The following is a 13671-nucleotide window of genomic DNA, read 5'->3' on the forward strand; positions in this document are numbered from 1 at the left end:
AGAGCTTCATAGCCCCTCAGATTCCTCCAGTCTAAGTTTAGAGTCTGACAATCTCACCCATTCCCTTGCATTTCCACTCTCCACCCAGCACCCGCTCTCCTTGCTCCCAACCATCATGTCCTTCATTGCAGATATCTTTTCAATACACATTTATCCACAACATTTTACTAATCCACTCACAGGTTTCGATTTAAAGCTTTCGTGACTGCAGGGATTAATCTTCTTGGTTCTTTTGGTAAAGTCACGTAGAAGGGAAATAATAAAATAATTAAATAATAAAATAAAACATAATAAAATACAATTCTCACGACGTTTCGGCCACAACGCAAGCAGCCGTCCTCAGGTGAAGAACAGGTCTGTCGGAAAGACAGAGGCTGTCTTTCCGACAGAACACTCACAGGTTCTCAATGATGACAGTGCAACTGTGCTGGATTGCGATGCTGTGATGATGTTGAGTTGAAGGTAATGGATTGGTTGTCAGGGTTGTTTTGGAGACATTTATTGGCTACTTTGCTGACAGAGCTTACAGTTTTCCATGGAATGTGTTCATTTCTTGAGGCAATTCTGCATTTGGATGTAGTTTTTGGTACACCAGTGCAACATAACACACCAGTCCTCATAAAACAGTCTAAAATGATTTTTTTTACTGACTTTCGTCTCCCGACTGCTCCGACATCATGAGCACGGATTTTGTTGCACCCTGCAAGATTTTTTGACTTGCGAATTTCGAGAAAATAAAGAATTATTGTCAAAAAAATTCCTTTTTTATATTGTGCACGGGTGTACTGCCAATACGTTCATTTGGAAAATGGTGGTGGCTCCTTGGACAAGAGCAAGTGGCATATTTAGACTTCACTCCTGTTACACCTCAGGCGGCAGTTATTTTAATCAACAGCCCTGAGTGGTGGCGGTGACATTTGGTGTTTGACATGAGAGTGCATTATTTAGACGTATAATTATTATATTATCTTGATTTAAAGCTTTCGTGACTGCAGGAATTCATATTCTTTGGGTCTTTCGGTAAAGCCATCACGACGTTTCGATCGCAACACAAGCGGTCGTCTTCAGCAGAGAAGATGACCGCTTGTGTTGCGATCGAAGCGTCGTGATATTTTTGTTATTTTTTCTGTCTACGTGGCTTTACCGAAAGACCCAAAGAATATTATATTATCATTATAATGTAATCCTTTGAGCAGCATGGTGAGGCACTGGGTGTTTTAAAACGTGTGTCTCACAGCAAGAAGAGCCTAGTTTGATGCCGGCTTTGAATGCCAATCTGAGTGGAGTTGTATTCTCTCGCCCCGTTCTGCAATGGGGTTACTCCGGGCTCTCCGGTTTCCTCCAAAAGCTCAAAATAACGCAAACACAATGTAGCTGGTGTTGACCAAACATCCCGATGATGAAAATCACCTCAATTACTCAGTGAGGGTTACACGTAGCAACCTCTCACCCCCTTCTGTGGAAACTTGGCCGGACTGTCTTGAAAATAGAGACTCACTATTTCTTCTTCTCTAGGTGCGAGTTCGCAGGGAAGTGGAGATGGAGATGAAGTACGTGGAGCTGACCGTAGTGAATGACCACATCATGGTGAGTCCACAGCACCCAGAGTTGGGAAAATAACCTGCAAATCACTCCGTTGGGACCAGACACAGCAGCAACATCGCCCCCAACTGCGAACACCTGGCAGGACTCTCCTCAAAAGGTCTCGAGACTCGGCGAGGCTTTCTGGGTAAATAAATAAACAAAAATAAAATAATTAAATCGACAGTTGGGGCTAGTGCTGTTTGCAAGCACCTATAAGGCCAACATGGCACATGAAGGGATGGGTGGCCAGCACCACGCCCGGCCGCCTTTGCCTCCCCAGTTCTGATGTTTGTATTAACTGACCCATGTACTCATTTATGGCTGAGTCGACCTAGGGGAGGTCCAGGACTGGCTTAGACATATATATCACTGACATTGGCCATTAATGATAATCGAAGCTAAGCTTTGTCGCACAATGCGCTAACCACGTTGCTGCCAGTGCAAAGCTAGCCACGACACGCACACACAAACCAACATGTCCACATGTCTGTATGGCTTCGACACGTGGACATGCATGGCTCCCATTAACTCTTACAAATGCATTGTAAGATTTACAAGTCTATAACTTGTGGAAACGTCATGGTTGTGATTCGTTTATTCAGGTAATGCCTTACATGGAACAATGGCAGTACATGACAGAGGTGGGACAAAGTCATTGTTATGCAAGTCCAAGTCGAGTCGCAAGTCATCAAATTCATGACTCGAGTCTGACTCGAGTCCAAGTCACATGACTCGAGTCCACATCTCATAGGTGGGACAAAGTCATTGTTATGCAAGTCCAAGTCGAGTCGCAAGTCATCAAAATCATGACTCGAGTCTGACTCGAGTCCAAGTCACATGACTCGAGTCCACACCTCTGGTACATGACCATTTAATTCCAATTGAGTAAATCAGGGACATGCATGGCATGAATATATCAATGAGTGAGATTGTGAATAAATGTGGAAAAGTGGCATTTTCTCTCCCTGCACAGCGACCAAGTCCCTCGGCCCCACGGCTCGCACTGCAGTGACATCGCCAGCGCTTGGTGACGGCGGTCGCTGTTAGAATGGTGCACGCTGACGCGAGTGCGTCGCACGCGTGTGTGGATTGGTTTGTGTGCGCGCGTGTGCAGTTCAAGAAGCATCGCCAAATACTGGGCCTCACCAACAACTACGCCAAGTCCATCGTGAACATGGTCGACGCGGTGAGATCGCATCGCGGAGAGCGACTCCACACGGCCAGCACCGCAGCTTGGTGCACTGGCAACGAGGGTTTTGTCTCTTCCTTTATTCGTGATATTCTTATTGTTATTCTCTCGAAACCACCACTCTATCCCACTACAATACCGCACCACTACACTACACCATGTCACCTGTACACCAAGACACTACACCTCGATACCTCTTGTGCATCTATTGTGTGTGAATGTGGATACAAGATGAGGAGTCGCTAGCAGTGCTCCTTGCAGGCATGATTCAACACTCCTCTAATTCATGAATTCTGGAGGAGCCTCATCACCAACTCACAAACTCAAACTCACCAACTCGGAAACTCGCCTCGGGCCCTGGCGTGACGGTACAGATGGGAGGATGAGAAGTCCGCTTGTCCATGAATAGCATGGCTTCTTCTGTGATATTAAAATGATCATCTCACCTTTAAATATTTTTTCTGGCAATGCATAATCACGCTTTGTCACTTTGTAAAAAATATTTGAACTTGGATTTTTAGTTGTCTGATATTTAAAGCGTTTAGCATCTTTCAGTAAAAAAGTAGTGCTTACATTTTTTTAAAATATTCGTATCTGTGGTTATTCACGCTGCACGTATCAATCACGCCAAGCTGAATGTGCTTTGTCAAAGTGTGGAAGTGTGGTCACCGATAGCACCATTGGTCTGCGGCGGCCACGGCCTACCACTGGCAGCCTTCACTGCCTAGAGTCGCCTGTCGTGGAGACCGTCCTGCCAGCAGTGGCCGGAGTGAGCAGGCAATTGCAGGGCTGCGGTTGGTACGTCAGCGCGTGGTGCTCGGTGCCTTCATGATGAACGTTCCGCAGGGAACGGTTAGCGGTTTATGATTTTCACAAAGCCAGGAATGTATTCTGAAAACTTGATTATTTAACACAGTGTTCTTCACTCATGTTCAGAGGAGGGCCACTTTCGCCGATAGACATCAGTGAAGGCCGCCACGCATTTGAAACGATTGGGTTTGACAGCAGCACGATGTGATGACGATGTGGGGGGTTTCACGTCAGGGGGCGCACTACAGGCCACGAGGGGGCGCCAATGGCCCGCGGGTCCTGCAATGAAGAAGAACGCCGATGAACAGAACCCCAGTTGAGTTGCGTTGCTGCTGCTGCGCACAAGACGCTTGGTGTCTGTATAGCAGTGAGGGCCCACGAGGGGGCGCTGCTCCCACACGGGCGCCACTGCAGAAACAGTTGCGTGGCGTTGTTTTCTGCGCTGAATGAAATCGCAGTTTCGAGAAGTGAGCGAGACGGAGACTTCCCGTCGGAATCGGCGACAATGGGGGCCCAGCAGCGCCAGTGGGTCGTGCTCGTGTGCCGCGCGGCATGGGGAAACCAAGTCGGAGTTGCAATGTCGATGCAACCCCTACCCAGGAGAACGAGGAACAACGACAATGACGACTTGCTCTTGATATCGCGCCGCCCGAAACGCCGGGCGTCTCCCAGCGCTTCACATTTCGCACCTCGTGTCACACTTTTTAAAGGGCAGCCTCAGTGGTAGCTGTCCCTGTGGGCACAAGCAAGCAGCACCTGGCCAGCAAGCGGGCACGGGTGTGCCAGCATGGGGCAATGATTGCTATTGCTTGTGTAATCCCAATTAATGATGTGAACAATAACAATGTGATATGTTTCTGTGCTCAAACCGGTACTGAGGCATTGAGACAATTTAACTGGGGGGGGGGGGGGGGGCAGCTCCATGTAGTAATTATTTGCAGCATTGACTTTGGGTGTCTCAAGGTTAACAGCCTGATCAGTACAATTTATTTATTATTTTGTTCTAGGGTGGCCACATTTTCCACTCCAGACCAACCTCAGACATTTCTAAGTCAACCTGGGTCTCTCACCCGAGCTGTGCAGTATGCTGCAATATAATTCAGCATAACACCAGCACCGGATCTCAGCTCAAATCGATTTATTCCATCCGCACACAGACACCGATGCTCAAAACACGGACATTTTATATGGCACCTTTGCCCTCAAAGACACACACGTGCAATGTGTTATGGGTATTTATTCCTGCTGCTCAGGCAACTCCGTGATTACTTCGTTTGTGTTTAGAGTGTTGCAAAAGCGACTTTGTGTCAGTTGATTGAACATTGTGAAAAAATCAAATAGACAAGTGACAAATTAATATCTGCTGACAAATAACAGTTGTGTGAGAAGTCCACTACTCATGGTTTATTGAAGAAAAATAATATAAGAATAATAAGTATCATGCCGTTATAATTTCTTAGGATGTTTAGAACGCTTGTCAACTAAGGTTGAAAGCATTAATAATGCATTAGCTCTGTTTGTCTGTAATGGGGGGTCACGATGACTCGTAAAGATTATCCAATATAATCAGAATACGACTATAAAATCGTGTCGCTATTCGGAACCAACTCTATAGACAGCTCGGAAAATGAAGTAAAAGGTTACCGGAAAATGAAGAAAGGGTTACCCAAAAATATTTTAGGTCAGTCTAATGACGGAACTGCGCGTGACATCCATGTTGGACTGCGGACAGCATCCATCGCATGTGCCCACACACCGCAATGAGAGTTTGTGTCAAGAGAGTTTCTTCAGGGGTTTGTGGTCAAGAGTTTTGTAAAGCACACACAACGTCACGAGCATCAAAGGATTTGTTTACGTAGTGCGCGAGTGTTATCATCTCGGAATACATCTGTGGGGCTTTTGTGTCCCTACCGACTGATAAATGGATGTGCGCCCGACACAGTAACAAGCTGTTCCATGAGATCGACAAATGTCAAGGCTGTCTCGTGGGCGATGTGGCACGACTACTGTCAGCAAACGTTGCTCCCAAGTAGAGTCACAGGGGCACAGTGTGCTTGGCAGCTCCGAGATGGCGCTCCATTAGCGCACGGTGCCTGCGCTGGGATGACTCAAGTCTGGCACTACGCAGCGCCCGAGGGTGGCGGGGGCAGGCTCGCGTGTGCTGCTCTCATCAAGTGCGGACCCACCGCTGAGACGGTGACGTTTGGTAGCGGTCCGTTGGGTAGCAAGCCACGCAGCCGAGCCTTGTTAGCAATCCAAAGGACGTGCATTGGGTCCGATGTCCAAGAGTAACGTCTCGTGCCATCCCTGTGACTATAAGCTGGACACAGATAATTACATTTAGCCACAAAAATAAGCCATTAATGCCTCGTGAGCAGTGTGAGGCACCATCTGGACCCAGTAAAGTACAGAGCTGCGCTATCGGTGCCAGGCTGAAGTGTAAATAGAATGCATTCTTAGAGACACTTCAGTGTCGGGGTTTTGCACATTTCAGAGGTCCTCGCTGAATAGCGCTCACATCTCTCATCTTGTAATTTTACTCTGAGAATTCGGGCTGGAAAGATGTTTCTGATCTCAACTCCTAATTTGGCATTGAGTCTATCATGTGGAAAGCTATGCTTAGCATTTTAAAATATTTATAACGGGTTTAATTGTTATCTCGGCCTCGCTGTGCGCTGCGTTGCACCGCTAGTCGAGTAGATAACCATGTGTTCAATAAACCCTCGGAGCCAGGATGACCGTCCAACTCCGATCGTCATTTATTGATTGTAACAGGTAAAACTGGTGAGAAAACACAGATACAGCATCTGTTATAATCCGGAAACACCCACACAATGAACACCACAGCATCAGAACATTGTCTTAGATAACAATAGATCATGGAAGGACCAGGCCCCCACATTACCCCTGAACAACTAGACAAAGGCACAAGCTGGTGCGTTGCATACAGGCACATAGTGTATTCATCCCACTGCACCCCAAATGTACAGCATTACACTTAACACTAAACTGTGGATGAGATACCTCGTCATCACTCTCAGGATCGCAACATAGGCACAAGTCTGACTCGACCTACTAAATCACAAGTAACATCCACAATAAGGAAAGTCACAGGCTTCGTTACTAACTAGGCCTCGTATTTACTACAACAACTTAACGGCACCATAAAGGCATTTACATTGCTATAACGGTCATTCCAACATTACAACAGCATTTCCAATATTATAGGAATATAAACAACTTACAGATAATGCTTCTTAAGCTCCCACAATGGACAAGTGCGGCTGTGGTCTCACTGAGATGCGATGCGTGCCGCCATCTTGACTTATCTGTGTAATGGCTGACGCCCGCGTGGTACAGTGGAAATCTAACATCGTCACTTCCTGGTCACGTGACCAACATTAGCATCAAAAAACAGGAACTTCCTGTGAACGCACGCTCCACATCTGCCGTGAGGCAAGACACTCCCCGTCTGGTATCTAGGAGATACCACCATTTATTTCCTATCTCATAAACAAGTGTATAACAATAATTGGTTTTTTACCCTTCTATCTGGCAACAAAACTGACACCTTTTTACAAGGAGTCATGTTTGCATAGACCGCAATACCTGCAGTCATAATACATGGGTTGGACCAGATGACGCCATCTGGTCCAACCCATGTGAGACTAGGCTCTAAGGAAAGCTGTCTCGGGTGTGGACCAATCAACTTCAAGGACAGTGCACATTATCAGAGTTATGTTCTTTTGTTTGTATTATGACTGCAGGTATTGCGGTCTATGCAAACATGACTCCTTGTAAAAAGGTGTCAGTTTTGTTGCCAGATAGAAGGGTAAAAAACCAATTATCATATTTTTACTGGCAAATGAGGTTCCCATAGTGAAGTGTATAACAACTTCAACGGGTCGACTTATTTGTCCATATCTTTGCGAGAGAGAAGTAGTACTATCTCGACTATGGGCCTGATGAAAGTTCTTGCGACACCTTGCTTCGCAATCATAACCTCGACCTTTCGAACTTTTCCATCGGAACTTGGAATCGACTTGAGGATGCGGCCCATTGGCCACTCATTCCGTTTGGCTTGGTTGTCCTTCAGTAGGACGAGGTCGCCTTCTTGGATGTCTGGTCTATTAGACTGCCACTTGTTGCGCACTTGGAGTGTCGTAAGGTACTCGTTTTTCCAGCGACGCCAGAACGTGTTCGCGAAGCTCTGCACTTGTCTCCATTGACGTCTGTAGAGGTCTGCAGTGCTGGCCTCCTCGGTAGGTGCTGTGAGCACATCTGTCTTCTGGGTAAGAAGTGTAGCAGGAGTCAAGATGAATGGTGACTCCGGGTCGGTTGAGACGGGGATCAGGGGTCTTGAGTTAATTATGGCTGAGACCTCGGCCATGAGAGTGGTCAAGACCTCGTGAGAGAGCCGTGTGGACCCGACATCACATAGCATGGAGTCGAGAATGCGTCGAGCAATCCCGATCATGCGTTCCCAGGCTCCACCCATGTGCGAAGAGTGGGGAGGATTGAAGATCCATGTGCAGCCTTGGTCACTAAGGTATTTCCTGACAGAATAATCTTCGACATTCTCCATATTGATCTTAAGCTCTTTACATGCTCCTATGAAATTGGTTCCACAATCAGAACGGAGTTGCTTGGCTGGCCCTCTGATGGCGAAGAACCTCCGGAGTGCATTTATAAAGCTCGAAGAGTCCATGGACTCGATGACTTCGATGTGCACTGCTCGTGTACTCATACAGGTGAACAGCACTGCCCAACGTTTGCTGTTCGCGAGCCCTCCTCTGGTGCGGCAGGAGATGACTGTCCACGGTCCGAACACGTCAATCCCTACAGAGGTGAAGGGAGGTTCCACACTGAGTCGATCGGCTGGGAGGTCTGCCATTTTCTGTTCTTCCTGTTTTCCACGTAGCTTGCGACACCGGATACACTTGTGGATTGTGCTGGCGATGCACCTCTTTGCTCCAACGATCCAGAGCCCTGCAGATCGGATTGCTCCTTCTGTGAAGTGCCGACCTTGGTGCTTGACCTTCTCGTGGTAGTGGCGCACGAGTAAGATTGCGATGTGGCTCTGGCTTGGGATTATGAGGGGGTTTCGTTCATTCTCATCTAATTTTGCATTCTCTAGCCGACCACTGATCCTGAGCAAGTCGTCTTTGTCCATCCCGGGGTTTAGCTTCCTGAGGGTGCTGACCCTAGGAAGGTCTTCTCCCTTGTTGATGGCCTTGATCTCACTTGCATAAGCTGCCTGTTGCACACAGCGGAAGATTGATTTCCTTGCTCTGGAAAGCTCGTCTTCAGTGCGTGGCACTGTGCAGTAATGCCATCCATTGCAGCTACCAGTGGTGCCTCTCATCGGGTGATGGAAGCAGTCTGCGATATGCGTTAAATGTGCTATCGCTCGCACGAGCGTCGTCCATTTCGAGAAATGTTCAAAATGGTGTGTACTCAGTGGACTTCTCGGTCGCACATTTGTTACGAAAGTTGTCACTAGAGGACGAATCTCCTTGTCAGACTCGGGCTATAGGAGTCCAAAGGTCTCCTTGGTAGTACATGGACCAATGTCACGTCGTAACAGGAACGCTGGACCCGTCAGCCAGATGGTTTGATTCAGCAGAGATGCAGGGACGGACCTAGTTGCGAGATCTGCTGGATTCTGGTCAGTTGGAACGTAATTCCATTGCTCCGGCTGCGTCGATCTCCTGATGCGCTCCACCCGGTTGCTGATGTAGGTGTAGAACCTTCTGGTTTGGTTGTTTATGTAGCCTAGTACGACCTTACTGTCCGTGTAGAACTTGACCGCGTCCAGTTTGACGTCAAATTCGTCTAAGATCAGTTCCGCCACCTCTGTAGCAAGAATGGCTCCACACAGCTCGTGCCTTGAGATGGTATGTTCCGATTGTGGGGCCTTGCCGTGGAACCCCATCCAGAATTCCCACTCGGACGATAGCTCCGAGTCGAGGAACGGAGAGGCCACGGTCACAGCGACCACCGCCACGACCACCAGCAGAGCGACGAGCAGCGGCTTCACCTTAGTCTTCTTCCCGTCAGTCAGGACTGGCTTGGAGAAACGTGGAGGAACAAACTCCAACGAAGACGGTGGATGCACAAGCGAAGTCATGGTGGTTTCTTCGTAAGTCTGCACGGTACAGCCTTGACTTCTCTCGCCGAGTTCCTCTTTCAGCGTGAAGTGGTTGGGGCACAGTTTGAAGAGCGACATGCGTCCATTCGTGAGCACACTCGTTCTGAATGTGCTAATGTGGTCTGGTTTGTGTATTCCCTTCAGACAAACGTCACCTACGATGACCCATCCTAGGTCGAGTCTCTGGGCATAGGGAGCGTCGTGAGGTCCATTGCGTTGGTTACGAACCTTGTGGACTCTCAGCATGTCCCTGCCGAGCAGAAGTAAAATCTGTGCCGCGTGATCCAATGGCGGGATGAACTCTGCTATGGGTTTCAGGTGTGGGTGGTGACGTGCAACTTCGGGCGTGGGAATCTCACTCCTGTCATCCGGTATCTCGTTGCACTCTGTCACCGTAGGAAGGGCTAGCTTCATGGTGCTATCTATGGTTTCCACCATGAGGCCGCTCGCTCTTCTTCCCGCTGTCTCCATCAGTCCTGAGCATGTTCTGAGCGTGTATGGAAAGGAATTCCCACCTACACTTAGCTGATCAAAGAACTCTGACCTTGCCAAAGACCTGTTGCTCTGGTCGTCCATTATGGCGTACATCCTTACTGCCCTTTCAGGATGTCCTTTGGGATAGACTCGGACGAGGCATATCTTTGAGCAAGATCTTCCTTTGAAGCCTTCTCCACAGACTTCTGTGCATTTGGTTGTGATTGATGAAGTGAGTGCGGCGGTCTCGCCTTGCTCCCCGCCGTGCTCTGCTTCGGGATCGGAAGCCTTAGTGCTACTGGGTTTCGAGTAAAATGTGTGCAGAGCAGTTGCGTGTTTGTCGCTGCCACATTCCTCGCATTTGATATCTGCCTTGCAATTCCTTGCAAGGTGGTTAGTAGAAGCACAGCATTTGAAGCACACTCCAAATTCTTTCAGCATGTTCTTCCGCTCTTCCAATGGCTTCCTCCTGAACTCACGGCATTTCTGGAGGGAGTGAGGTTTATCATGCAATGGGCATTGCTTCTCTGGATCCTCTATCTTTTTCTTTGTGGTGGTTGCCTGGACAGAGTTTGCGAATGTCGCAGGAGAGACCTCAGTCTTGTGTACGGAAATTGGCACTCTCGCTGTTCCTCGTTTCGCCGTTGTCCTTTCCATTTTTGGGAGATCTGGACTGGAAATCCCCGTGGTGCCAAACATGAAACTCGGGTCATTTCTAGTCTTAGCCAGGTTGCGGATAAACTTTGAGAAAAAAGAGAATGGGGGGAATGCAACCTGATGCTCTGACTTGTATCTTGAACCCGCTGTTCTCCATTTTTCCTGCACGTCAAATGGCAATTTCTCTACGATGGGGTTCACGCCATGGTAGGTATTCAAGAAAATGAGACCTGGTAAGTAGGGATCAGCCTGGGCTGATTCAACCTCCATCAAAAGATCTCCAAGCTCCCGTAACCTTTTATTGTCTCGACCAGAGATTTTTGGAAAGTTCTGCAACTTCTTGAAGAGAGCCTTCTCAATGGTTTCTGGGCTACCATAGCACTCCTCGAGCCTCTCCCACACCGCATGCAGGCTTGAGGCGGGGTCGTCAATGTTTGCTGACCGGATCCTCTTTGCGTACTCTGCAGATTCATTTCCTAACCATTTCACCAACAGGTCGAGTTCTTCACTTGCAGAGATGTCTGCATTTCGGATTGCATTCCTGAAGGTAGATCTCCAGGCTCGATAGTTCTCAGAGTGGTCATCAAACTTAACGAGTCCTGTGTTGATTAGTTCGCGGTGAGCCAGGTACCTAGCAAAGTCTCCTAGTCCTGCTGATCCAGGGTGTGTCCATACTGGCGCTTGTGAGGCGGCATTATTGGCTGTATTGCCTAGCATGCCGTCATTTGCGATGGCGTTGGACTGTGGGCCCATATGGTTTCGATCACGTTGGTTGGATCCCCTTATGTGACTGTCTGGAATGTGGGTCTGACTTGGTGCATCCACGTCTGACCCCACGTGCGCGACGCTGAGTTGGCGACTAACTGCCAGAGCGGGATATGCATTTCCACCATTCCTGTAGACAGCATTCATGTTCATTCAGAGTGGAGATGGCAATGCCTGAACGTCCACCCTTTGTTCAGTATGGTTTGGTGGAGGAGCATTGATGCATTGTTCAGACCAGTCCAAAATATTTTTTCTGGTGAGTTGATCACGGTCCTTGACAGGTTTCTGAGTGCCAAACTCACTCCAATTCTCTTCCTTATCCAGGTTGGCTGCTGCCTCGAGCACCTCTGCCTGGGCCATTGCAGCAGCTGCTTCCCTTTTGAGTTGTAGGGTGCTTAACTTAGCATCCAGCTCAATTTTCTTCCGTGTGGCAGTAGCCTCTAATATACTCTCTTGCTCTCGTGCGGCAGCAGTTGCTATGCTTGCTTCTTCTTGTATACGAGCCCTTTCAATTAGCATGGCTTCCTCTTTGGCCATGTAGGCAATACGGGCGTTTGCTGCTTCTGCTGCGGCGCATGCCTGAGCTGCTGCCATACCAGTAGATGATATATGTGAGTGTGCTGAGGCTTTAGATCTTGTGGTGGACCTGGATGAGACAGAGTGCTGAGATCGTGTCTCTCTTAAGCCCTCCACACGGTCCATTGCATCTTGTATCACTGCCTGCACATTATCATCGAGCAGTTCGAGGAAGTGCTCTTGTCTGCGCACTCCCTCAATGCCCTCATCTGTTTTCACCTTCATCAGGAGGGAGATGTATCTATTTGCCAGGAGCTTGTAGCTTGAGCTGCTCACATTCACTCGCTGGATGGCCCGCTGAATTGAGGCCACTGTGTCTGAGGCATTTGAAGCTTCAGATAAATCTGCTTCAACCCGGTTCCATGCCCGTTGTATCCTGGCATCCAGGTCCTGTTTCTCAGCCTCATAGCTTTCCAAGGCCCGTTGCGTCAACCTGACCTCCCTCTGGGGCCTTGAACTCCCTTGGTCCTCTTGAGGCAGGATGGGAGATCCTGGATTGCTTGGTTCACCTTCTTCAGCATCTCTCCCTGCTGAATTGTGGCTTCCCATGCTGCGATGCTTGCAGCACGATTTTAATGTAGACTCGTTGCAGAGCTCCTTGCTTGTTGCAGGCTGACTGCAGGGCTGGCTGCAGAGCTGGCTGCAGAGTTGACTGCAGGGCTGGCTGCAGAGCTGGCTGCAGGGCTGGCTGCAGGGCTGGCTGCAGGGCTGACTGCAGGGCTGGCTGCAGGGCTGGCTGCAGGGCTGGCTGCAGAGCTGGCTGCAGGGCTGGCTGCAGCACTTCTTGGGAGCTTTAAGAAGAATATCTTTTTACTATCTCGGCCTCGCTGTGCGCTGCGTTGCACCGCTAGTCGAGTAGATAACCATGTGTTCAATAAACCCTCGGAGCCAGGATGACCGTCCAACTCCGATCGTCATTTATTGATTGTAACAGGTAAAACTGGTGAGAAAACACAGATACAGCATCTGTTATAATCCGGAAACACCCACACAATGAACACCACAGCATCAGAACATTGTCTTAGATAACAATAGATCCTGGAAGGACCAGGCCCCCACATTACCCCTGAACAACTAGACAAAGGCACAAGCTGGTGCGTTGCATACAGGCACATAGTGTATTCATCCCACTGCACCCCAAATGTACAGCATTACACTTATCACTAAACTGTGGATGAGATACTTCGTCATCACTCTCAGGATCGCAACATAGGCACAAGTCTGACTCGACCTACTAAATCACAAGTAACATCCACAATAAGGAAAGTCACAGGCTTCGTTACTAACTAGGCCTCGTATTTACTACAACAACTTAATGGCACCATAAAGGCATTTACATTGCTATAACGGTCATTCCAATATTACAACAGCATTTCCAATATTATAGGAATATAAACAACTTACAGATAATGCTTCTTAAGCTCCCACAATGGACAAGTGCGGCTGTGGTCTCACTGAGATGCGA

General features: G+C 48.5%; 1 protein-coding gene across 1 annotated transcript in view; it reads left to right on the forward strand.

The window, feature by feature from the left end:
• Positions 1–13671, forward strand: part of LOC144721109 (disintegrin and metalloproteinase domain-containing protein 11-like) — a 124801-nt gene that overhangs the window by 42669 nt on the left and 68461 nt on the right. Inside the window, exons 9-10 of the mRNA XM_078598491.1 lie at positions 1516–1587; positions 2699–2770. Of these exons, the coding sequence (XP_078454617.1) occupies positions 1516–1587; positions 2699–2770 (144 nt within the window). The remainder of the gene's footprint in view (positions 1–1515; positions 1588–2698; positions 2771–13671) is intronic.

This window comes from Lampetra planeri, chromosome 10, assembly GCF_965212315.1.
Source record: "Lampetra planeri chromosome 10, kcLamPlan1.2.h2, whole genome shotgun sequence".
Classification (NCBI taxonomy): Eukaryota; Metazoa; Chordata; class Hyperoartia; order Petromyzontiformes; family Petromyzontidae; genus Lampetra; species Lampetra planeri.